General features: G+C 35.5%; 1 protein-coding gene across 2 annotated transcripts in view; it reads right to left on the bottom strand.

The window, feature by feature from the left end:
- The window catches only part of BIRC6 (baculoviral IAP repeat containing 6), a 222930-nt gene that overhangs the window by 36537 nt on the left and 159494 nt on the right, over nt 1-26899 (bottom strand). For both annotated transcript variants that reach the window (XM_021697618.2, XM_044918838.1), the window contains exons 62-66: nt 25718-26018; nt 22661-22878; nt 18836-19000; nt 17798-17966; nt 1387-1597 (exon numbers count right to left, since the gene is read on the bottom strand). In XM_021697618.2, coding sequence (XP_021553293.2) covers nt 1387-1597; nt 17798-17966; nt 18836-19000; nt 22661-22878; nt 25718-26018 — 1064 coding nt within the window. The remainder of the gene's footprint in view (nt 1-1386; nt 1598-17797; nt 17967-18835; nt 19001-22660; nt 22879-25717; nt 26019-26899) is intronic.

The following is a 26899-nucleotide window of genomic DNA, read 5'->3' as shown; positions in this document are numbered from 1 at the left end:
TTGTCAAGAACTATATGTTTATTGTACAATAAGGAACAGAGATGGCCAGGGTAGAGATGGGATGTTCAATTAGACGTTCCTCAATGAGACATTAGCTCAATTAGAAAATTAGGCCTTCAGTTCAATTTTGATAGGACACTATTATTAGGTACGCCGGCTGCCTATATTACCAGTTAGATTTTGCCACAATGAAGGATGGGACCATACATAATGTTCTCTTCTCTACAACATAAACAATCTAACCATCAAAAATTAAATACCTTTACATTTTCCTTCCCTGGTAAAAGAGTAGTGTGAACCTACAGCTTTTTATGTTTCTACCAACTGGCTCTTCTTTAATCTCTTATCCAGTTTATAATTCTTAACTGCCTGGCAGTGAGCCACCGGCTTTTTTAGTGATAGTGAGCAATAAACTAAGAGAGTCAGGATTATCGCAGCAGCTGATGCCTCCCTGAAAAAAATTATTCAGTGACCAATTCTCTGCCATCATTTGATGTATACTGTTTCTCAAATTTTATTATCTTAAAAAAATAAGTGAGAATAGGTAGAAAAAATATATTGTAAAGATGGTAAAGAACATTAATTGATTCAAAAGACCACTGATGAAAGAATAAATTTCCACTGGCAGTATAAATGCCTTAAAAATCAGAATTTACATAAAACAGACAACCACTGAACAGATTCTGCTAAGAGAAAGAAAAAGGTTTACTATGTTTCTTAAAGAGTTTTTGTTATCTGGATCTAATGAGGTATAAACTTAAGCCAAAAACTAATTAAACACTTAAATTTACCAAGAAGATAAATACTTTGTTATAACTACAATAAATAAATACTGAATCCTCTCATTTCTAAAAAGGATTACAGCATATGTAATAGCGTGTATCACAATAAAACAGAAGTAATCCATAAACCCAACAATTCTATTTCTATGAATCTACTGTGTGATTTCTACAAGTCTCAGAAGATGCATGAATGAGGTTATAAACTGAAAATAACCCAAATGGTCCACTAAGAGCATCTACATACAATGAGTAATTGGAAGTATTAAGAACAATATCTGCCAATATGTATTTACTAGCACTAAAAGGTGTCTTTGGACCCAATACTGACTAAAACTAGCATCCATCTGTTTAACAGGTACAACTGGACAGAATTTAAGATAAACTCCATATCTATAGCTGTAAGACTACACAAGGAGAAGTCTGGTAAGTCAATGTGAATAAATGTTTCTGAGAGTAGGATATGGTGGATACTTTTTCTTTGTAGTTTTAGGTCTTGCTTGTATGCATGTGTGTTTAATTAACATATGTCATTTAAAAAACCCACAAAGCTATTTAAAAAAGACAGTTAGATGCACAATGAAGAGAAATGAACCAAGTATACTACCTTAAACGGTTGGTGTAAGTATCAACACAGGTCTTCATTTTGGCTAATAATGTACCAACAGAAGTTTGACATTCTGACTGTTCTTCTTCCTCTTCACCATTCTCTGTAGAAAGAGGCAACAGTAGGGGCACCATGGATGTACAGGAAGCAATGGCCCGGAGCAATTCCAGCAGAGCTCGATAGAGTGGCACATGTCTCGCCATGTCAAGAACTGTAAGAAGGGAAAGCATAAAATGAGAACATGTGCAATATAAAAGTCAGTCCACAACTACGTAACTTCTACTCAGATCTTTTTCTATTAAAGATTTATTTTATTTTGAGAGAGAGAGCGTGCACGTGCGAGCAGGGGGAAGGGGCAGAGGGAGAATCTCGAACAGACGCCCCACTGAATGTGGAGCTTGACATGCGGCTCGATCTCACGACCCTGAGATCATGACCTGACCTGAAATCAAGTCAGACACTTAACTGAGTGAGCCACCCAGGTGCCCTGTTTCTACTCAGATCTTTTTTTAAGATTTATTTATTTGAGAGAAAAAGAGAGAATGAGTGAGTGAGCAGGGGGAGAGGGAGAGAATCCTCAAGCAAACTCCCCACTGAATGAGAGCCCGACGCGGGTCTCAATCCCAGAGATCATGTCCCCAGCTGAAACCAAGAGTCAGATGCTCAAATGACTGAGCCACCCAGGCACCCCTCTACTCAGATCTTAAGATTAACTGATTACTGGGGTTGCCTGGGTGGCTCAGTCGTTAAGCGTCTGCCTTCGGCTCAGGTCATGATCCCAGGGTCCTGGGATCGAGCCCCGCGTCGGGCTCCTTGCTCCGTGGGAGGCCTGCTACTCCCTCTCCCACTCCCCCTGATTGTGTTCCCTCTCTCGCTGTGTCTCTCCTCTGTTGAATAAATAAAAAAAATAAAAATAAAAAAATCTTAAAAAAAAAAGATTAACTGATTACTTGGTAAATAAACTAATGCAGATGTTTATGAAGCACCACTGTTCAATGTATAATAGGCACTTCAAGGGGACAAAAATGAATAAGGCAAATAGTTGGGGAGAGGAAGAAACTTAATTAACTAGTTATTTTACACATAAAAATGACTAAATAGCCCACATAACTTACAGGGAAAATTCTTGAGTAATGAAGTGGAATTTTATTTTCAAAATTAAATTAAAATGACAGAACCATGGTAGCTTAGGTAAAATAAAATATGATCACCGTTTATCAAAGGTATATAATTCAATAGATCAACTTGCTAGAAAAAAGTTAATTATACTAACTTAATTATTAGTTCAAATGAAATGTTTTCTTAAAACTACATGCATCTGAGAATGAATTCCCTACTTTAAGAACATATACTACTTCTAAGGCTTCTATAAGTTGTTTTGTTCAAGGTTTTGTGGGTTTTTTACAACTGAAATTTGCTTTTGTGAATCATGTAAGATAAACAGCTAACAACTTTTTTCTTTCTTTTGTTTTAGTTCTAAGCCCAGCATGGGGTTTGAACTCATGACTCTGAGATCAAGAATCACATGCTCTATCGACTGAGCAAGCCAGGTGCCCCTAACGACTTTTTTCTAATACCAGTTATTGAATAAAGTTATTCCATAAATATTTACTGAAAACATGCTACTGGACAGGATGAGAATACAGCAGTGAAGAAAAGAGAAGGACAAATGAGTAAAAATTTTTTTCAGATGCTAACAGGTACTCTGACTGCTACACAAAAGATTGAAAAGGGGAAGGAGAACCGGGGGAGTACCTACTGGAGGCAGGAACTGCTTCACTGCCCACAGACCTATGCTGGGATTAGAGTATGGGGGGATGAGGCACAGCATTCTTTTTTTTTTTTTTAAAGATTTTATTTATTTATTTGAGAGAATGAGAGAGAGAGCACATGAGAGGGGGGAGGGTCAGAGGGAGAAGCAGACTCCCCGCCGAGCAGGGAGCCCGATGCGGGACTTGATCCAGGGACTCCAGGATCATGACCTGAGCCGAAGGCAGTCGCCCAACCAACTGAGCCACCCAGGCGCCCGAGGCACAGCATTCTTGAACTCTATGTGGCAACTGATTAAAACTTACTAAAATTAGTTGTGATAGTCTGACAAACAGGAAAGGCTGTTTAACGTAACGGAGGAGTAGGGGTTCATTTCACACCTTCCAACAGTGATACAGAGGACAGGGGTAGGAAAGTATGACTGCTCAATTTTGCTGTATTTGAAATTTTACCCTCCATCTTAATCATATATAAAATTTTCATACATACTTGGTTATGTTTAAGGCCTCTTTTCCAACCCATGACCTAATATTCCCACTTACTATAATTTTATAGTATAACATAGTACACTCCACTTTTCAAGAAAATACAAGTTAAACCCCAAAGTTACTAATCAACAGGCATAAAACCTGACATTAATACTTGTGAGGATATGAGAAAGCCACATATAAACAGGTAGATATGAAACTTGATAACCAATTTGGCATTATTTAATGCCCATATTCTATGACTGAGCAATATCACTTGTTACTATACACCTATAAAACACAATATAATACTGTTTTTAGGGGCACCTGGCTGGCTCAGTCGATACAGCATGCGACTCTTTTTTTTTTAAAAGATTTTTATTTTTGAGCATGTGATTCAATCTCAGGGTCGGAGTTCAAGACCCATGTTGGGCATGGAGCCTACTTAAAAAAAGATAAAATAAAAAAAAAGTACTGTTTTTAATACTGGAAGTTGGAAGCACCCGAAGGGCAATAAATTAAAGGGTTAAATACACAATAACATTCAAATGATTCTATCCTATGTAGCATTTAAAAAGAATATAGTAGATCTCCTACACCTATATCTTGAGTGAAATAGTTTGCAAAATAATACATAAAGATGACATTTATGTAAAGAGACTCAAATGTATTTTTTATGATTGGGGACCTACGGTAGGAATACTTAGAGGAAAAGATGAATTTCTAAACATTAATGTTATATACATGAGTAACATCTTACACTGATTATCTTGACAAATCATAAAACATCCCTGATAAATAAAAGTCTACTTTTAAATTTTAATTTTTTAAAAAAGTAAGCTATACACACAACGTGGGGCTCGAACTCACAGCCCAGAGATCAAGAGTTGCATATTCTACCAATTAAGCCAGCCAGGCGCCCCAAGGCTACAGTCTATTTTGACCATTTCTTTCCTACTCGACTCCTTCACCAGGCACATCACTTTGGTATATATACGTCTAATCCTTTTTCTAGACAATTTTTATTTCTGTGTGCGTGTAACTCCGTGGAGAAGGAATTATGGCCCCACTGTGTGTATGAGAAACTAAGATTTAGTAAATTGTACAAGCAGCTAAATAGAATATAGCAAGACCAACACTGACACTGAGGTATATCTAACTCTAGAGCTTCTTTGTTACACCATGATGCCTCCTGAGTTGTCCAATATAGTAATCACTGGTCACACAGCTATTTAAATTTAATTAAAATATAAAAGAATTAAAAATTCTGTTCCCTGGGCGCCTGGGTGGCTCAGATGGTTAAGCGTCTGCCTTCGGCTCAGGTCATGATCTCAGGGTCCTGGGATCGAGTCCCACATCGGGCTCCCTGCTCCTTGGGAGCCTGCTTCTCCCTCTGCCTTTCTCTCTCGCTCTGTCTCTCATGAATAAAAAAAAAAAAATCTTTAAAAAAAAAAAAATTCTGTTCCTTGATTGTACTAGCCACATTTCAGGGGGTCAACGGTCACGAGTCCATTCTGGACAGCACAGATACAGAATGTTTCCATCACACCAAAAGTTCTCCAGGACAATGCCATCTTCAAAAGCCAAATTCCTTACATTCTGTTTACATATACAAACCATGAAAAATAAGTGGGTATATGGGCTCTACCCAGAGAGATGGGTCTTTCTCTGGGAGTTGTAGGTATCGCACAGAGTTAAAGAAACAATCTCTAGACTATATTCAAAACAGCATGAATACTTTGCTTCAGGTTTATTTTAAAACCAGTGATATATACATGTATTGGATATACTTGTATAGTTAGATATAGAATACTGAGAATATTAATCATAAACTAGTAATGGCATTTTTTTTTTAAGATTTTATTTATTTATTTATTGGAGAGCGAGCGAGAGAGAAACAGCACGAGAGAGGAGAGGGTCAGAGGGAGAAGCAGGCTCCCTGCTGTGCCGGGAGCCCGATGTGGGACTCGATCCCAGGACCCTGGGATCATGACCTGAGCCGAAGGCAGTCGCTTAACCAACTGAGCCACCCAGGCGCCCCTAGTAATGGCATTTTCATGTAGAGAGAAGGACTAAGGTTGGGGGGACAACATTAGGGTGAATTACTTTTTATCATATGTCAGTTTGAACCTTTTTTTTTAAAGATTTTATTTATTTGACAGAGAGACACAGCGAGAGTAGGAACACAAGCAGAGGGAGTGGGAGAGGGAGAAGCAGGCTTCCCGCTGAGCAGGGAGCCCAATGCGGGGCTCGATCCCAGGACCCTGGGATCAAGCCCCACATCCGGCTCCCCACTCAGCTGGAAGTCTGTTTTTCCCCCGGCCCCCCCCTCCCTGCTCATGCTCGCTTGCTCGCTCTCTCAAATGAATAAATAAAATCTTTGTTTTCTAATGTTGTTTTATTATTTTTTAGAGGCGGAGGGCAGGAGAGAGAGAGACTCTTAAGCAGGCTCCATGCCCAGCGCAACCCTGAGATCATGACCTGAGCTGAAATCAAGAGTTGGACACTTAACTGACTGAGAGCCTCCCCGGTCCCCTGTCTCCCAATGTTACTAAGTAATGTATACTTATAGACTTTCCTCAGGATTTGGTGTTTTTCCCAACATTCTTTTGAATAGAATTCTATTAATGCAATTTATGCTCCATATTACATTATTACTTCCATATAATCCACCTTCCACTGCTCTGCAAGATTCTACTGTTTGAAAAATTAAGCCTAATACAACAAAGCATGCCTTTTTATAATATAAGTAATTAATAACATATAGTCTCACATTAGAGAAGCAGTAAAATAAATTATATGCTAAATCACATCATATTAAAGTGACTCCAAACATTGAAGTGACAGGAGCTTATTATATACACACAAAAACTGTCTTACTAAGGGTTTCATAACAAGACATTTTGCCAGGATAATCAATAAGATTAAAAATAAAAACAAATTTTGTCCTCAGAAACAAAATAATTGAGGCAACACTGTGTGTGTGTATGGTTTTTTTTAAAGATTTTATTTATTTGACACAGAGAGAGAGCGCACAAGCAAGGGAACAACAGAGGGAGCTGCAGAGGGAGAGGGAGAAGCAGGCTCCCCCCTGAGCAGAGAGCCTGATGTGGCGCTCCATCCCAGGACCCTGGGATCACAACCTGAGCCGAATTAACCGACTGAGCCACCAGGGTGCCCGGAGGCAACACGGTGTTTTTATTAAAAGACAATAACCCTGTTAAATTAAACCTAAGATGTTCTGATATATAAATAATTTGACCCAAAGAATATGAAGAAATAATTTGACAAAGGAAATTTTAAAGAAAATGAAAAAACACATCTCCAAATGGCGTAACATTAGCTTCTCACTAATCAATTTTTAAGAATAAAGGTACAGGGGCGCCTGGGTGACTCAGTCGTTGAGCGGCTGCCTCCTGCTCGGCGGGAGGCCTGTTTCTCCCTCTCCCACTCCTCCTGCTTGTGTTCCCTCTCTCGCTGTGTCTCTGTCAAATAAATAAATAAAATCTTAAAAAAAAAAAGAATAAAGGTATAAATCACAGGACACTGATTACTAATCCCCAAAGGATAACAGCAATTACAAGCAGTGTAGTCATTTTCCTTTCTAAAATTGAAAGACAACTAAATAATACAGGAAATGATTCTGATTACATTATCAATAAATCACTGAAACCAGAAACTAACTCTAGAAGTAATCTCCCTCTAAAGGTGGCTTCATGTAAAATTTATATAAATTTAGATATAAATCTAAATGTGATATTAATTAGGACTAGTAATTAGTGGTACTTAATTGGTATTACTATAAAACTTTTAATAATGCCTTTTATTATAGGTAACTAACACCAAAGCACTAAAATGTGTTTCCTAAGCACCCAGAAAATGACTTAGATAAGAATTGAAAAGTCAGGACTTCTAGTCTAATACTATTTTCCTGCTGCTTCTGCTTTACAAAAAATAAATTTATACATTAAGGGAATAATCATGAGGCTTTAAAAACAAAGAAAACCGGGCACTTCTAAACAGAACACTACTGTCTCAAAGGTAAAGAGTGATTATGATAACAGTAATAGCAGATAACACTGGGAGCCTGGCAGGAACTGTTCTAAGCATTTGACATATATTAATTTACTCAATTCTGACAATTCCATGAAGTAAATATTATCTTCATTTTCCACATGAGTAAAGTGAAGCACAGAAAGGATGAAGAACTTGCTCAAGGCTGCATAATCAGTGAAGTGGAGAGGACAGGATGCACAAGCAGGTGATCCAGCTCTGAAGTCTAGACCCTTAAGCACTAAAATATAATGCCACTCAACGGTCACAATTTCAGAGAAAAGCACTAGCATGATTTACTAACACAGAGAGAAAAAGTACTTTATGCATGGGGAAAAGTTTAATATGGCCTAAAATTCATCATAACAGTTTCCTTAAAGCATACTAAAAAATGCTAGTTGCCTTTAAGCTTTAATACTGTATTATTCATAACCTTAAAATTTTTTTTCAACATATTTTTAAACACGGCCTCAAATTTAGCTTTCTACTGCATTCACATGGTAAAATGAAAAACTGAGCTCTTTATTTTAATTCTCAGGGTTTTCTTTTTCTTCTTTTTTCTTTTTTAGATTTTATTTTTAAGTAAACTACACCCAATGTGGAGCTTGAACTCACAACCCCGACACCAAGAGTTGCGCACTCCACCGACTGAGCCAGCCAGGGGCTCCAAGTGTCAGGATTTTCTAACTGTCACTTTGTTACAAAAAAAACTCCGTAAGTAACACAAGGAAAATTATGAAATCATTTCCAGATGAATTATTTATAAGTTTTAGAATCTATTAAGGCATAAATTACAATCAATAAATGAACTGATTTCAAATGTGCCTTTAATGACTTCTGACAATAAACATTCCTGTGTAATCACTGCCCAAATGAAGATAAAGAATATTTCCATCATCCCAAACACTTCTCCTTATGCCTCTTTCCTCCTATTGCCAGCTTCACGCAACCACTCCTATGCTCTCGCTGTAGAAAGCAGAAAAATAGAAGAGAAAACCATCACCACCAAATCAGTTCTTTAAAAAGAAATAGAAAATCTGAATAGCCCCTTATCAGTTAAAGAAACTGAATTAATTAGAAACCTTTTCATTAAAAAGCTCCAGTTGGCTTTACAGGTAAATTTTATCAAACACTTAGAAAAAACCCATATATTATTAATCTTATATGATCTCCTTCAGAAAATAAAGGAAGTGGAAACAACTCATTTTTGAGGATAAAGTTAACGAGATACCAATTTGAGACAAATACACCACAAGAAAAAAGAAACTATGAATCAATACCTCTCACAAGCACGGGGGGGCGGGGGGGGACAGATAATAAATCACAACCAAGTGGGGTTTTCTTTCCAGGAATGCATGGTTTACTTAACATTTGAAAAGTCAAGGTAATGCACCATATTAACAGACAAAAAAAAGAAAAGCCATTATGAGCAGCTTAGCAGATCTAAATAAAGCATTTAACAAAACTCAAAACTCATTTATGATAAAACTCTAACCAAACTAGGAATAGAAGAAAACCATCCAAACTGATAAAGAGCTTCTAAAATATCCCTACTCAATCATCACATCTAATGGTGAAAGAATGAACACTTTTCCCCAGTGACAATTTCTATAGTATGTAGACAGTACAAGGTAAGAAAAGGCATACAAATTGGAAAGAAAGAAATAAAACTGTCTCTAGTGTACATGGCATGATTACCTATACAGATATCCTAAGGAATCTAGTGGAGCTAATACATGAGTTTCACCAGGTAGGGGGATATCAGGTAAATAAACAAAAATCAACTGTATTTTTATATATGAACAGTAGGAAAATGAAATTTTAAACAAAACAGTACCATTTACCAATCCATAAAACGTGGAATTAGGATAAATCTGACATAAATTCAAGGGTACAAAAATGGTACTGAGAGGCATTAAAGGAAATATGGTAACAGAAAGATATACAATGTTCATAGATCAGAAGACTCAATATTGTTAAGAAGTCAGTTTTCTCCAACTGATGTAAAGACTGAATATAATTACAATCAAATTCCCAATAGGCTTTTTTGTTGGGGGTAGAAACTAACAAGATGACTTTAATATGTATATGGAAATGTAAACACCCTAGAGAATCAAAACAGTTACAGCTGAATTTTAATGCCATAGATTACAAATTTTACAATTAATGCATCTAAAAAGTAAGTAAACTCTTAACAGATATTAACTGACCAAATGCTTGCCTTTTCAAACTGCTTGGCAGGACAAAGTAACAAGAAAAAGAAACAAACAAAAATCTACAATGATACTTTGAGTAATGAAATCCCTAAAGGCAGAAATCCTCTGGTAAGAACAAAACAAAAGTACTTCATAAATCATGCAAAGCCTGTTTGGCTCAATAGGTGTGACTGGCAAAAACATTTCTACATAAAATTTCTATTCGTTCCAGCCCACATAAAAGCAGTAAGGGCTTAGCTAATAAACTCTGATGTCCCAACACTAGCCTTGTCTCTTCTCTCCATTTTGGCAGAAATGGCTAAGCTGTTTAAGTTCCAAGTATCTCCATACTTCTATCTTCTATCACCAATCTAGATACCTGTTCATACTTCTAGCTATACACATACAATTATTAGATGCTACTATTTGGGGGCGCCTAGGTGGCTCAGTCATTAAGCGTCTGCCTTCACCCAGGTCATGATCCCAGGGTCCTGGGATGAAGCCCTGAGGCGCACATAGGGCTCCCTGCTCAGCGGGAAGCCTGCTTCTCCCTCTCCCACTCCCCCGCTTGTATTCCCTCTCTCCCTGTGTCTCTCTCTGTCAAATAAATAAATGAAATCTTTAAAAAAATTAAAAAAAAAATAAATAAATGCTTCTGTTTGTTATTTCTGGAGGGTGGTACATGAGGTAATCTATTTTTACTTTCTCCTTTGTGTTTTTAGGCATTGCTTAAGTTACTCACGGCATGCACAAAATGATGTCTTAGATTTGCCTTAAAATAACCTACTATGTGTATATATGTGTGTGTTTGGAAAGAATAAAGATACAAATAGAAAGCATAGCCCAAGTGTTAATCACTGATGAAGCTGAGTGATGGAGCTCATGGAGGTTCATTATGCTACTTCTCCCTGAAGAATTGAAGAATTATGTTTAATTTGGCAAGTTGGTTAGGCGGAATTTCATTAAGAAAGTTTATACCATAACTGGACTACAATGTGAGAAGTGAAAAAATAAGCATTAGGTACACTGGCAACTAATAGGAAGGGAAGGATCACTTTACTTTGGTTAATCAAGGAAGGTATCTCTGACGTGTTGCAGATATTTTATCCTTACAAACTTGTACAAATAAAATCAATTGGAAACCCATTTAAATTTTAATTAAAGCAACCTCTTCCCCCCCTTTAAAATTTACCAGAATAATTACTTAACAGATAGAGTGATGTATTATATACCAAAGATATTTATTCCCACATAGGATGCCTTTGACAAATATGAGAATTTCAGATAAAAAGGAGTAACATTTGTTGATGAACGTCTATGGGCAAGACACTCTAAGTGGATACTAACATGATCAAAATTTTGGCATTCTGTACTCTTTTACCAAAAATGAAATAAATGGTACATAGATGCTAAAAGTATCTTGTTTTTAAATCGCATAAAGAAATAAATACACTAAATATAGGCAAGCAGTCCAAATTTTTTTGTACTCCGCTAATTTTCAAGAAAATTTGGGCCATATTATAACACAGGTTGGGGTTAAAAAACAAATGACACGCAACTCTACTTAGAAGAATCTTTTAAAATTTTAACCCATTTCTTATAGACTATTAAAACAGTGCAAAGAAACATACATAATAAAACTCAAAAGTTTAAAATAAACCATTACCAAGAAAACTGTTAAGATACAAAGTTAAGTACTATGTGTCATAATGGCTCAATAATTTCTACTTATTTCTTCCCAGGCAATGTATATCAGTAAAATAAGCAAAAATAAGTTTTCATAAATGATGAAATTATGCATTTTCTACTGATAAACCACTAGCTTTTCATGGCACAACACTAATATAATATCCAAGCTCTCAAAGAACACTAGACCCTCCTGAATTTGCTGCCCTTAAGGCCAGAAAGATGGGTACAGGGGTAGATGTGTGGCTGGGGAGAGAAGACGGGTATGCTTCCAATTGTACATTTACTGTGAATTAACTTTTTAGCAATAACTTCAGGTTTTAAAGAATGTGGTCATATTTAAATTAAGACATTTGCCATAACAACAAAATTAACTTTATTCTCAAATAGTATACTCATGAAATTGAACTTAAGTCCTGACTTCTTGAAAAGTATTAGAAAGACAAGATACAATGAGAACTCTAAACATATCAAATAAAGTGTGAGAGAAATCAGATGGTGTAATACAGCTTGCAATAATGGGTTTTGTCCCACTATAGCTAGCTATGGAACTACCAAACCAATACTGTGAAAATGAGAAAATTTTAATACTAATACACATCATTTAGCTAAGACAACTAGACAAGTTGGTAGATACTCTATAATGTTCCCAACAAAAAAGTCCTGTGCTTGTTCTGCTAACATATCATGTTTATTCATTTCTCTTTTTCCGTACTGAAAAAAGCCATTTTCTATCTTGCTTTAAAATTTGAAAATTTGGGGGCACCTGGGTGGCTCAGATGGTTAAGCGTCTGCCTTCGGCTCAGGTTATGATCCCAGGGTCCTGGGATCAAGCCCCACATCGCACTCCTGGCTCAGCGGGGAGCCTGCTTCTCCCTCTCCCTCTGCCTCTCCCCCTCCTCATGCTCTCTCTTTATCTCTGTGTCTCAAATGAATAAATAAAATCTTTTAAAGAAATTTCTTTTTGAAAATTTGTGGGGTGCCAGGGTGGCTCAGTTAAGCGTCTTGACTCTTGGTTTTGGCTCAGGTTATGATCTCAGGGTCTTGAGATGGAGCCATGCATCAGCTACACTGCTTGAAATTCTCTGTCTCTGCCCCTCCCCCCAATCCCCACCTGCTTTCTCTCTTTCTCAGATAAAATTAAAGATTTTTTTTTAATTTGTGAGTTTAATAATGGCCATATTACTGCTAAACAGTTAAACCTAGGCAAAAGAATAAATTTCTCTGGATTTCAGTTTTCTCATTTATCCCTTCCTCATCTATAAATTGGCAGAGACTTAACAGGAAAACTCAAATTTCCCTTTCTGAAATTATATTTACCTCCATGCTATGAAACCATCACTAAAATGGTAGAGATTTTATAACACTATGATAATTAATGGCAAGTAATTTAATGTGCTCACTGATGTTGCTTTGTGAAAATACAGTATGTCATTTTCCAAAATGGTACAGAGACAAGGTGAGGGTGAGGAACCCTAAAGTAACATTCTACATTCATTCTTCGTTTTTTTTTTTTTAACCAAGTATTGCTAGCAATGAAACAGGACCCCCATCTAGTGGACAGCAGGGTAACAGCATGCTTAATGAATAGCATAAATGTTAATAACCACGGCTTGAATAAAAAATGATCCTTGTTTACAAGGCAGCTTTCAAAATAACATGGCTATGAGAAGTCAGAATGTTGAGAGACAGAAGTTAAAATGAACATATTCTTTATACAACGATTTTCCTATCTACCTAACTACTTTCTCTCTTTAAGGGTTTTTATCATTTCTTTGAAAATTGATATTGGAGATAAAACATTTAATTCACTTACTTGTTTGAATTACCCACCTTGAAGCTCTAGCTTCAATTTGCTGTTTTACAGTTTTTCTAACAACTGTTTGATACATGTAGTTGGCCAACACCGAGTTATGTTACTGATTTCATGTTGATTTAATGTACAAAACCAAATAAGAACACTAACAGATGTCTTTATTTTAGTTAGCATAAAAAGAACTATTTAAAATAAGCTTCAAATGTACTCATCTATTTTAAGTAACTGGAACCATGCTGTAACATTTGAAAATGTGAAGACTAAATATGAAGACTTATACTGCCCCTGTGATGCCGCCAAACCAAACACTCCAAAAATTTCTTCATTCTGTAACTTATGACAAACTTTTACATTTTCTTCTCTACCCATTTTCAGGCCAACAGAGAGAGGCCAATATATGAAAAGGTAGGAAAGGTAGGAAAACTACTATCAGGTTATTAAAAATTCCTCCTGAAAAACATGAAACAAGAAGAAACCAGAGAGGGAGACAAACGATAAGAGACTCTTAATCTCAGGAAACAAACTGTTGCTGGGGGGGGATGGGGTGGCTGGGTGATGGACACTGGGGAGGTATGCATGTGTTGTGGTGAGCGCTATGTACTGTGTAAGACTGATGAATCACAGACCTGTACCCCTGAAACAAATAATACGTTATATGTTAATAATAATAATAATAATAAATTCCTCTTGAAACAGTTAATTTACAAAAAAAAGAAATATTGGGGCGCCTGGGTGGCTCAGTCGTTAAGCGTCTGCTTTCGGCTCAGGTCATGATCCCAGGGTCCTGGGATCGAGCCCCGCGTCGGGCTCCCTGCTCTGCAGGAAGCCTGCTTCTCCCTCTCCCACTCCCCCTGTTTGTGTTCTCTCTCTCACTGTGTCTTTCTCTGTCAAATAAATAAATAAAATCTTAAAAAAAAAAAAATTAGGATTTTCTCCTAACAATAGTAAGTCTGTATAAAGCTCCAGATATATACACATTCGTAAGAGCATCAAGTAATTTTTAAATTTTACAAATTTACCTAAAACTAACATACTGGATGAATAATGCAAAGATATTATCATGCTACAAGTAAAAATGTTGAGAATTACTTATTGACTAAATTTAACAAATTTAATCGGGTTCCCTGCTCAGCGGGGAGCCTGCTTCTCCCTCTCCCACCCCCCACTTGTGTTCCCTCTCTCGCTATCTCTCTCTGTCAAATAAATAAAATCTTAAAAAAAATGAAAATAAATTTAACAAATTTAATGATAAATATAACCAGTACCTCTCTCTGAAGGATAGGATCAGTATCTCAGTTACAGACCGTTAGAAGGTCAATAATGGAAAAAAGGTTGTCCTTTCCCCTAAGGAATCAGTATGCACTCTTTATGTTGGTAATAATTTTGCAACTGACAGTATTCATTTTTTTACCTCCGATGCAAAGATGTTCACAGCTAAAAGTGAAGATCAATTACTATGTGCAATTACTGCTTATCACTATGGTCAGCATATTGTTAATCGCTTAAAATTTTTGGCCAATTTTTAAACTTTCACCAAAATAAAACAGACTTATTGCTAACCTCCTTGTTACAATGCAAGCCTTCCAATATGAGAACTTGAAGGCTTTATTAAAAGAAACAAGGAGTAGAATCTGGTATTCATATCAATTTTTAACAGTAATTGAAAAGAAAAGTTAAAGGATTTTCAAGTACCTAACTTGTACATTAGGAGCCGGAAAAGAAAAAGGACAAAAAGGAGGTGGGAAGGGAGTAAGAAACCATATTCAATAGTTAATGGCAGATCAATGAAAAGTGGAGCATAAACTACTGTATGTTTCTATATTTTCTTGTCTTGATCGCCTATCATTTAAAAACATATAACAGAAAGGAAATGTGCACTATTGACTATAGCTCTTAAAAGCCTACTGCATTATGCCTGTGTTTCTGTATATTATCTGCTAGTGATGTAAGCACACCATTCCTTGAATATAATGTCACAAGTGAAATTATTAGCACTGCTCTCACACTTAATACCAACTTGCCAGAGAGTCGATGAAAGAAATGGTGTACTCTGTAAAAATGTCAATATTATGAAAGACAAAGAAAAGCTGGGAAATGTTTCAGATTAAAGGAGAAGAGATATGACAACTAAATAAAGTAGAAGATTCTAGACTGGATACTTTACCCTATCCCACCACCCCAAATTGCCAAAAATAATATGCTATAGGCAAATGATAAAACTGGAAAATGGATATAGACTAATTTTCTAAAATTGGAATTTTTAAAAAAGATTTTATTTGAGAGAGAGAGAGAGTATAATAGAGCACAAGTGGTGGAGAGGGAGAAGCAGGCTGCCCATCAAGGAGGGAGCCCGATGTGGGGCTCAATTCCAGGATCCTGGGCTCATAACCCTTGTCAAAGGCAGCTCCTTAACCAACTGAGCCACCCAGGTGCCCCTTAAAATTGGAATTTACTAAGTTCCAAGAAAAATGACTAGATAATTTGTTCAGATTTTAAAATGCTACCTAAAAAACTAATTAACATTTTAACCAAAATTGATTATATAAGTAACACATTTACTAATGTAACATGAAGCTGTATTTTCCTGAAAAACAATTCATATTTAGAATATTCTAAATGAGCATACTTTTCTCACCAACAAATGATCAGAATACATCCCAAACTCAAGAAATATTTTCTGATCACTGAAAACATCATTTAAGAGGTGTGCTACCAAATTATCTGACCTACTCATCTTAACTTTATCTTAAAATATTATTTCAAAATAATTTGTTAGCACATTCAAATATGAATGTATCAATTCCAATTATACCACTGGAAAAGGTACCAGATTCAAGCACATAAATCTAAACCTTGGGCTGAGGAAAAAAAAAAAAAAACCCCACCTTTTACAGGTAAATAGTATGTCACAAAGGAAAGGTCAAACTCTGATTTGTCATATTAATATTCTAAAATAGCTCCAAGATAGAGTATCAAAGTCTCTGTAATTCCAGATGGTTACCAAAATCACAATTTATTAACATACATACTTACCAGAAATTGCACCTTACATGAATACATTATTTTAAATAGTAAAAGTAGATAATACTGGATTTCCTTTCTGACCCTGAACCATAAACATAAAAACTCAGTGTTATACAAAGACTGAGTTATAGAACAAGTTTTAAAATTTTTGAGGATATACATTTTGAAAGTGAAATGATTAATAAAATTGTATTTTAATAATGTGGAAGGAGATAAAGAAAAACCTGATCACTCTATTCAATTTCTTTATACAATCCAATATTAAATTTGGTACCAATATCTGTTTTATAGCTCTAAATATTTTACTTAATCAAAAAATATACTGTATATTTGACATCTACTTTAAAAAAAGACAAATGTATGTATGAAATAGGTCAGAGGAAAAACAAAATCAATCTAAATAATATATCACCTCAACATTTTTATGAGGAAGTTTAAGGTAGACTAGAGAACTATCTGCTTTTAAGCCCAATAATCTCCACAATGGTAGAAGATAAGGGGCAATTACCCCTTTTCAAATACAAGGACCTTCTTCCATCCGTCCAACTGTGCATTAAACTGCTACCAAGCACCAAACAGACTTCAAGATTTATTCCCATCACTTTCCTTACCTATCCTTCCTTAATAATCTAATTAAATAGGTAAACCTCTATTTTTACAAGTAAGAATATGAATAAAGGCAGAGATAAGAAGAACAGACAGCTGAAAACAAAAACAAAAAACCTAAAAGTTCTTGGCTAAAAGGAGGAGATATTAACTACTTGGTTTGTTTTTTGTTTTTTTTTGGCAATAACTGTAAACAAAATATAACTTTCTATTATTATTTGGGAAAAGAATACCAATTCTTGGAACTAATTTCAGAATTATAACTAGTTTCAATTATCAGTTGCATAATGGAAAGTAAGTAACTATAGTACTTTTATTATTGAATTTGTAAAACTCAGTACTTATTATCAAGTACCTATGGATTAGAATAATTTATATTATCTGCCTTTCTTCAAATTACCATCATCTGAAATTGTATAGTGTTTGAGACAAACATTAAAATGCACAGAAGTTCAATCAACCATATTTAGCTCAGAATACGGTCATTAAGCTGCCCACCTTTGCCCTATTATTTTCAGTTATACCTTATTTTTAAAAACAGTACATTCACAGGTTAAAACAAAGGGATAATGAAAACTTTTATTTTGTGTTCCAGAACAGGTCACAACACAGTTATCCAATTAGGAGCCCCTAAAAACAACTAAGTATCTCCAGAATAATTTTTAAGAAATAAATCCATTAATCTTATACCTACATATATTGGGGAAGACTAATACCAAATACTTCAATTGTACCTTATTATTTTAACAGATGATAAAATAAGTCAACAAAGGACTAATGACAATGTGATTTACCTGAATCATTTCGTAGGTAAGAGGACATCGCTGGGATGAGGCAAGACTGACTGAGCAGCTCTAGAAGTACAGAAGGAAGGGCATTACTGTTCTGGATTCGATTCTCATGAGATGACTGGGCTTCTCCATTCACTGCACCACTCAAAGGATTTATATAACTTGCAAGAACCTAAAAATAACAATTGTTGGGTTTACATTGGATTTTAGCTTCACACACTTTAAAAACCCACATTTTGTTAGATATTAAATCTGAGTACCAAGAGTTTATATTTTCAAGTCAGTCACTGTCTATCTTTTAAAAACAAGATATTCTTTTCTTCAGATTTTCAAAAGAGAAGGGTGTGCTTTTAGCATGATGGTATACTGTATTCAGTCAGACACAGAAGAGAGTCCACCTGAGAACACAAACTAAAACCTCAGCAGCAATTCTGATATTATTTATTTTATTGACTAAATTCAATTTACATTTTGAGAGTGATCTTAGAATTTTATACTAGAATGAGCCTATCATTCTACAATTGCAGAAAATAAGGCTCCAAGATTTGACCTCCTTTAGTAAATTAGTTGATGCAGGGACTAAAGCTAATATTTAAGCACCTCCCCTTCTCATACTGGTGCTGCGGGATTTTCCATACTCGTTCAACTTGCCTGATTCTAGAAAAGTAATAAAGCAGTATGAGAAACAAAGATATAAATAAATTTTTTTTTTTCCTTAAGAGTCCAGACACAGCACTTTAGATGAAAAGATGACTGGAGGGAGGTAGATATGGTACATTTTCCAGTTACTGGATAATTTCATCTTTGCCACTTTCCTCTCAGTGAAGAAGCTAATTGAGAGGGAAGAAATTTATAGTTACAAGTAGGGAAGAATAATCTTTGTCCAGTGGTATCTTAAATGTACTGAGAGGAAGGAGCATAATATGTTTTACGGAAGTAGCTGAGGATGAGCAGGATAGTTATCAATACTTAAAAATCAATACAAATAGAAAAAAAATAATTTAACTATTATCCCTGACAATATCAACTTTGTAAGCACACCTGCAGAAGACAGGTGACATGCTCCTCCTCCAGCCTCTGTTTGGTTAAGGCTTGTTCCACGTCCCATCCAGAAGCTGTAGAGCCTGTCCCAAAGCCAGTCCCTTTGGCCCAGTACAGTTGCTGTTCTTCTGTTGATGTAGGGTTATGAGAGCTTGATACCTGTGGCTTATAACAAAAAACGAAAACTTCTTACTATCTGATTTTATTTACCCTCAAAAATATTTATCAGTACAAACATAAATAGTTCAACTGCTATAGAAAATAGTCTGAGCACTCTTCAAAAAATTTAATAATGGGTTACTATGTGACCCAGCAATTCCATTCCTAGGTATATAACCAAAGAAATAAAAACTGATACTCAAATACAGGTCCATGTGTTTTCACAGCAAGACTATTCATAATAGCCAAAAAATCAAAACAGCCCAAATACCCATCAATGGAAGAATGTATAAACAAACTGTGATATATATACATACAATAGAATTACTCAGCCATAAGAAGTAATAAAATATGATACACGTACGCTATTTTGTGGATGAACATCAAAAACATGCTAAGTCAAAGAAGACAGACACAAAAGATAACATACTATACCATTCCATTTATATTAAATACACACAGCAGTAGGTAAATACAGAGAGACAGAACACAGACTGGTAGTTGCCAGGGACTGCGGGAAGGGAAAAATGGAGAACCAATGTGTCTATTTAACAATAAATAAATAGGGGCGCCTGGGTGGCTTAGTTGTTAAGCATCTGCCTTCGGCTCAGGTCATGATCCCAGGGTCCTGGGATCGAGCCCCGCATCGGGCTCCCTGCTCTGCAGGAAGCCTGGTTCTCCCTCTCCCACTCCCCCTGCTTGTGTTCCCTCTCTTGTTGTCTGTCTGTCAAATAAATAAATAAAATCTTAAAAAAAAAAAAAGAATAAATAAAAATTTTAAAATATTTATCAGTAAAACACGGAGTAAAGACTACAGTGTCAATGACTTAAAATTAAATAGAGAAATCAGTGAAAGGAATACGGATATGAGCCAGATCCCATAGGATGAATCCAGTACAAGCATATCTTAGGAGAATTCTATAATGGTGTCCTATGTTTTCAATCACAGTAAGCAAGATTGCTTCTATTTCTAGAAGGAATAATTCTCAATTTCTTTCTTATTCAGAATGTGATGTATAGAAAAATCTCTTTTAGCAAAAGAGGACATATTAAAAATGTGAATGGTGTATAGACAAAAGAAATTACTGAGAACCGCTGGCTTTATTAACATAACCTCAAACTCTGTAAAGGTCGATTCTTTATTATTATTTTTGTGGACAGTAAAATTAAAATTAATTCTATAACAAGCATCCTCTTTTAAAGAGTTTTCACTAAATATACTATGTACACTCAAAAACATTTGCAATTAAGATTAGTTTCAAGGGTTACTTAAAAGTAATACCAATGCTTTTCATTTCTTTTAATGGGAATATTTTCTAAGGAAGAATATTATGTACAACACTTTCATAAATTGACCTGCAATTTAGTTTTATGGATAAATGACTGAAAATGCCATCTTTCAGATTTTATAAGATAAACTGTTAAATGAATGACAATTTCATTACCATATAAACAGTTAACAGAATACCATTGATAAAAAGTTATTTATTAAAATCTATAAAGTATAACATATACACAGAAAAAAACAAAAAAATTTAATGAACTGCAAAAACTTAACTATGCAGGTCAAGAATTAGATTACTGCACATAAGACTTTGCCACTGCTCCACTGCCTATTCGACAAACCTTCAATTCCTCCACAAAGTTAACTATAATCCTGATTTTTTATACTCATTACCTCCTTACTCTTCTTTATAATTTTACCACTTAAGCATGAAACTCTAGCCACTATAGTTTCAATTTGTCTAGTTTTGAACATTATAAAAATGGAGTCACGCTGTATATACATCCCACTATGCACGGCATTTTAGTTGTGCTTGTGAAATGCATCACTATTGTGTGTAGGTGGCTGTTGCCGTTTACTTTCATCACCTGAAAGTATTCCATTTTATAGTAGACTACAATTTCCTTATCCTTTCTACTGTCTCCACATTACTTTATCCATCCTATTCACTTTAAATTATGACAAATGATGATGGGACAATATTTGATATTGTGGTTTTGGAATTTTACCCCTTCTGATGGGTGTGTAATTGTAGTGTATTAGAGGTTTTCATTTGTACTTTTCTGGTAACTAATGAAACAGATCATCTTTTCACATTTATTGGATATTTAGGTAGCCCCTCTTGTAAGTGCCCATTCTAGCCTTTCACCTATTTTTCTATTGGGTTTTCTGCCTTTTCCTTTTGTAATTTTTGAAGCTCTCCAAATATTCTGAATAGAAGTTCTTCATCAGATCCAACCAACTACAGTCTCCCATACAGATTTATGTATGGTATCCCATTGTGTGACTTCCCTTTTCACTATCCTTAGTGTTTTTGATGAAAAAAGTTTTTAATTTTAATATAGTTGCGTTTTTTCAATTTTTTCCCCTTACAGGTTAGTGCTTTTTTAAATATTCTTTTCAAGAAGTCTGTCTACTCTAAGATCATAAAGATATCTGTATATGTTTTTTTGTAAAAGGGCACTGTTATATTTTGTAAAAGGGCACTATACATTGAGATCTATCATCTAGTTAGATTAATTTTTAAAGATTCATTTTTGTTCCACAAGAACATTTAAGTGACCCCACCATCATTTACTGATAAGATCATACTTACTCCATTATGTTGCAGAGTTACTACTGTCACATCAGATAACCAAACACACAGGGAGTCTCTATTGTTTGCTGGGCTTCTAATCTATCCTTGTACTAATACCACAGCTTAATAATGAATTTTGATAGTAAGTCTACTAGGTATACTGTTCTTTGAAACTGCCTTGGCTATTCTTGAGCCTTTGCATTTCCCCAAAAATATTAGAACTGGCTTGTCAATTTCCTCTAAAATAAATAAGAAATTCCATCAAACATAAAGATCACTTTGATAAGAAATATTATTGAACTGTTCTATTTTCTGTGCCCATGGAAATAAACATGAGCAAAGATCTCAGTTTATTAAAGACTAGTGTTTTCTTTAAAAAACTTCACATATTTCATGCATAAATGTCTTGCACATATTTTTTTAGATTCATTCACAGGTATTTACTCCTTTTGGTGCTAAAAAAAGTATCTTTAAAAAGTTCATTTTATGATTCTTGCTGGTATACAGAAGTAACTTATTTTATTTATTTTTTTAAAGATTTTATTTATTTATTTGACAGAGAGAGAGACAGCGAGAGAGGGAACACAAACAGGGGGCATGGGAGAGGGAGAAACAGGCTTCCCGCTGAGCAGGGAGCCCAATGCGGGGCTCGATCCCAGGACCCTGGGATCATGACCTGAGCCGAAGGCAGACGCGTAACGACTGAGCCACCCAGGCGCCCCAGAAGTAACTTATTTTAAATACTGAACCTGGATACTGTATCCTCATTAAACTCACTTATACCATTAATTATTTGTGGATTTTCTAGAGAGATTACCGTATAAATTCAGCATATCCTGGAAAATGGGAAAGCTTCTTAAGCTATTAAATCTTTGTTTTTCAAGTAGATGGATTAACTTATGGTTTCTAAAAGAGCCTAATGGAGAAGAAAACACTTAGTTCATAGTTTCTCTTTTAAATATCCTTTTAGAAACAAAAAAGGAATACACGAATCTCTGAAATATTATTTCAGAAAAACTCTATTCTGTACTCCATGAATTTAACTTACCTTTTTCATAATCTAAATAATTAAAACTGAACCTACCTCTGCTTGATTGAGACTAGAGTTTGGAACTCGTGGGGCATGGTGGCTCAGAGCAGAGAGGCAGACAAGAATTAGGTGTAGTGCTCCAATTTCCAATGCCATCCGCCTTAGAAGTACACCATCATCAGTTGTCAATGGTGTAGTGCTAAACAAGCTACGAAGGACATGGAAAGGAAGAGTTGGAAGCACATTGGCTGATGGAGATTGCAGAATATGACCTAGATTAAGAAAAGAGAACTCAAAATTAAAAATATTTAAGAACACAATAAGGAACAATATACAGGTCACAAATTAATAGTGACAACATAACATATATCATTAAATTTATTTAAAAAAAAAACAACCCAAAGACCACAAACAGAATAATATCTGGAAGTTTAATAATAAGAAGTATCTGGAAAATCTCTTTAATAAGACATAGTATATGTAAACAAATAAAAGTTGAAATATATACATATGATAATTAATATAGACTACGTCAATATTATTAAAATGAGAAACTGAACGGAAACCTAACAACTAAAATAGAAGCATTTAAAGTTCCTGATTGCCTTGGGAATAGTTTCCACCATGAACAAGTAATGAAAGAGTGAAACCATTTTATTTGGTCTGTGATACAGTTTGCTACTACATCTAGCTTTAGAAAGGAATGTTAAACAAAAAAAAACCCAAACCAAACCAAAATAAAAACCACCACTACATGAACGGTGGATGAGACAACGGATATCAGTATTATACTTTTTTTTTTTAAAGATTTTATTTATTTATTTGAGAGAGAGAGAATGAGAGAGAGCAAGCACATGAGAGGGGGGAGGGTCAGAGGGAGAAGCAGACTCCCTGCCGAGCAGGGAGCCCGATGCGGGACTCGATCCCGGGACTCCAGGATCACGACCTGAGCCGAAGGCAGTCGCTTAACCAACTGAGCCACCCAGGAGCCCCTCAGTATTATACTTTTTAATAAACATTCACTGTATATTCACTAAAAAAAAAGCGTGAAATGATATAAAGACAATTTTCTGCTTAGGGTTACACCTATCATTTTGTGATAGAGTACCGAAATAAAACGTATCTCTTTATCTACTTAAATTAAAAAAAATTCCTGATCTACTGAAATAGGTATATAGTTTATATATGAAACCAAACAACCAAGACTATTTATAGTATGTAATTTAATAAGTTATTAGAAAAACATTTAAAATAATGTCACCATTTTTTTTAAAGATTTCATTTATTTATTTGAGACATAGCAATAGAGTGTGCATACAAGCAGGGGGAGAGCGGCAGGCAGACGGAGAAGCAGGCACCCTGCTGAGCAGGGAGCCCAATGCGGGACTTGATTCCAGAACCCTGGAATCATGACCTGAGCCAAAGGCAGATGCTTAACTGACAGAGCTACCCAGGTGTCCCAATGTCACCAGTTTTTAAGAATTCCATCACCATGAAAATTCAAAAGAAAAGAATGTGCTTTTTGTAAAATATGTACTTTGAATATTCAATAGCTTCAGAGTTATAGGATCCACAAATAAATTCACATAGTTTTATTAAATATACTTTGTAGTAAGGGTTTAATAGTATTTTAGCTGGCATGTGACAGATTTCACCTCTAATCAAAACCATGTGATTTTAAAATTAAGAACAATTAATTTCCAGATGGAATGGTTATTAATTGAATAATCACAGGTAACCTGATTGAAAATCTACTTGCTAGGCTACCCTAAATTATGACTTTTCTTTTATGTTCCTTTATATTAAATAAAATTGCCAGCCCAATGGAAACAATTGCCACAGTTTTTAATTTAATTTTATTATATGTTAATCACCATACATTACATCATTAGTTTTTGATGTAGTGTTCCATGATTCATTGTTTGCGTATAGCACCCAGCGCTCCATTCAATATGTGCCCTCTTTAATACCCATCACCAGGCTAACCCATCCCCCACCCCCTCCCCTCTAGAACCCTCAGTTTGTTTCTCAGAGTCCACAGTCTCTCATGGTTCATCTCCCCCTCCAATTCTCCCCTTCATTTTTTCCCTTCCTACTATCTTTTTTTATTATTATTCTGTAATATTATATGACAAAATAAATTATTATATAATGTTACTTTCCACATTCTGTTCTCTTTAGTCTAAACGCTGCTTCCAGATTCACTTTCTTAAGAAAGATTATCATCATATCATGACTTGGTTCATACGTTTTAATAAATTTTCATTACTATTCAGAAAAAAATCTGAAGTTCTTTTTTTTTTTTTTAAGATTTTTTTTATTTATTTGACAGAGAGAGAAAGCACATGAGAGGGGGGAGGGTCAGAGGGAGAAACAGACTCCCCGCTCAGCGGGGAGCCCAACGCGGGACTCGATCCCGGGACTCCAGGATCGTGACCTGAGCCGAAGGCAGTCGCTTAACCAACTGAGCCACCCAGGCGCTCTAAAATCTGAAGTTCTTAATAAGACTTTCCACAATCTGTTATCAATAATAGTTTTTAGAATGAGCTCTCAGTGCTTTTTATGTAAATTTTCATCAGCTAACTTATCCTCTCTCATTTAATCTGAGCACACAAACACTGCTCAAATCATCTTCTTTCTAGCTCATCTCAGCCTATTTAAATGGACTATCCTTCAAGGCCCTACTAAAAATTACTCTGCCACTTTACTCACATAGCTGGGTAGTAAGGAAATAGTCTCATACCCGTGAGCCTTCACAGTACTGTACTTCTCGCAAGTCTTTTGTAACTTGTTAAGTCTATGCTTGTATGTACTGCTTGTTGCTACTACTGGAGAACATTAGCTACATGAGGGCAGGATCTAAATACCCCCTTCATTTTTGACTGCCTCTGATGCTGCCCAGCAGTTTTGTAAACAATGAATACATTTTGAATGAAAAAGTAATGAAAATGAAGATTCTTTAGGGCTTGTTATATGTATCATTAGAATGAAACCACCAAGAACAAATGATCTAGTAGCTTTCCTGTGAAAGAAATAATGAATAATAAGCACGGATCTGAATAACTTTTACACAACCTATGTTAAATTTCATTAATAATTCTAAACACTTACTTCCTTCTCCATCATCCGTCACTCCCAATACCAGTCGCAGAAGGCACTGGGCATGTTTTCTCTCTTTCAGTAGGACCTCAGCATAGCCCGGAAGACGAAGAAATAATCCGAAAGCAGCCAAAGAATGGGCAGGAATGGGAGACATGGTCTGTACTGCTGATTTGATAGGTGGAGGTTCAGCTGCAATGGTTTCTGGTGCTTCATAAACTAATTCCCCTGACTGTTCAATGGTCACCCATTCAAACTGATCACTATCTTTTGGCTTTTCCTGAGTGGTAGAAGTCACCACTGGAGCACTTACCTAAAAAAAAAGAAAATTTTTGCTTGGCTATTTGTGTGTTTCAACATTAGGCTCAAATTAAAGATGTGATTTTAAACGATCTCTTTCAAATACAGGAATAAAAGGACCAATAAAGGGACGTATTTTTAAAAAGCTTCCAAATCATCAGGAATTAAATTATATCATGAGTGTGGTGGTATCTGCCAAGTATCTCTACTTTAGATACACACATCCATACATTTATTTATAAATAAAGTTACTATTTTATCCTTTATAATTAGTTAAGAATCTGTAGACAGAGTCTTTGAGGCTATGTATCTTGTTTCTCCCCAAACTTTGATCAATTAGAATTAGCATTTTAAAAATTCTTGCCTAAAACAGTAGTTATTACATTGGGTGTCAAATGGTGACTTTCCATCATTCCTTCTACATTTATTAGTTGGCCCTGAACTGTAGGTAAAAATGTTCCCTTCTTCTCCACCTATTTATTCATTCATTTCTTACTCTACATCAGTATGGAACTAGGGTCCCTGCAGATGGATCAGGGTGGATCCTAAATCCATGACAACTGTCTTCAATGTCTTTGACGAGAAAGATGGCCGTGTGAAAATACACGCAGAAATCGGACTGGTGGAGCTACAAGCCAATGAATGCCAAGTGCCAGCAACCACCAGTGGCTAAGAAGAGACAAGGATGGATTCTTCCCCACAGCCTGCACAGGGGCCATGGGTCTGGTGACAACCTGATTTCAGACTTATAGCTTCCCTACACTGTAAAAGAATAAATTTCTGTTGTTTCAGGCCATTCAGTTTGTGGTCCTTTGTTGCAGCAGCCCTAGGAAACTAATATATATATATATATATATATATATATATATATATATATATATATATATATATATA

Source organism: Neomonachus schauinslandi, chromosome 10 (assembly GCF_002201575.2).
Source record: "Neomonachus schauinslandi chromosome 10, ASM220157v2, whole genome shotgun sequence".
In the NCBI taxonomy this organism is placed as follows: domain Eukaryota; kingdom Metazoa; phylum Chordata; class Mammalia; order Carnivora; family Phocidae; genus Neomonachus; species Neomonachus schauinslandi.
Note: the sequence above shows the minus strand (reverse complement) of the source record. Positions and strands in the feature narration are given on the sequence as shown.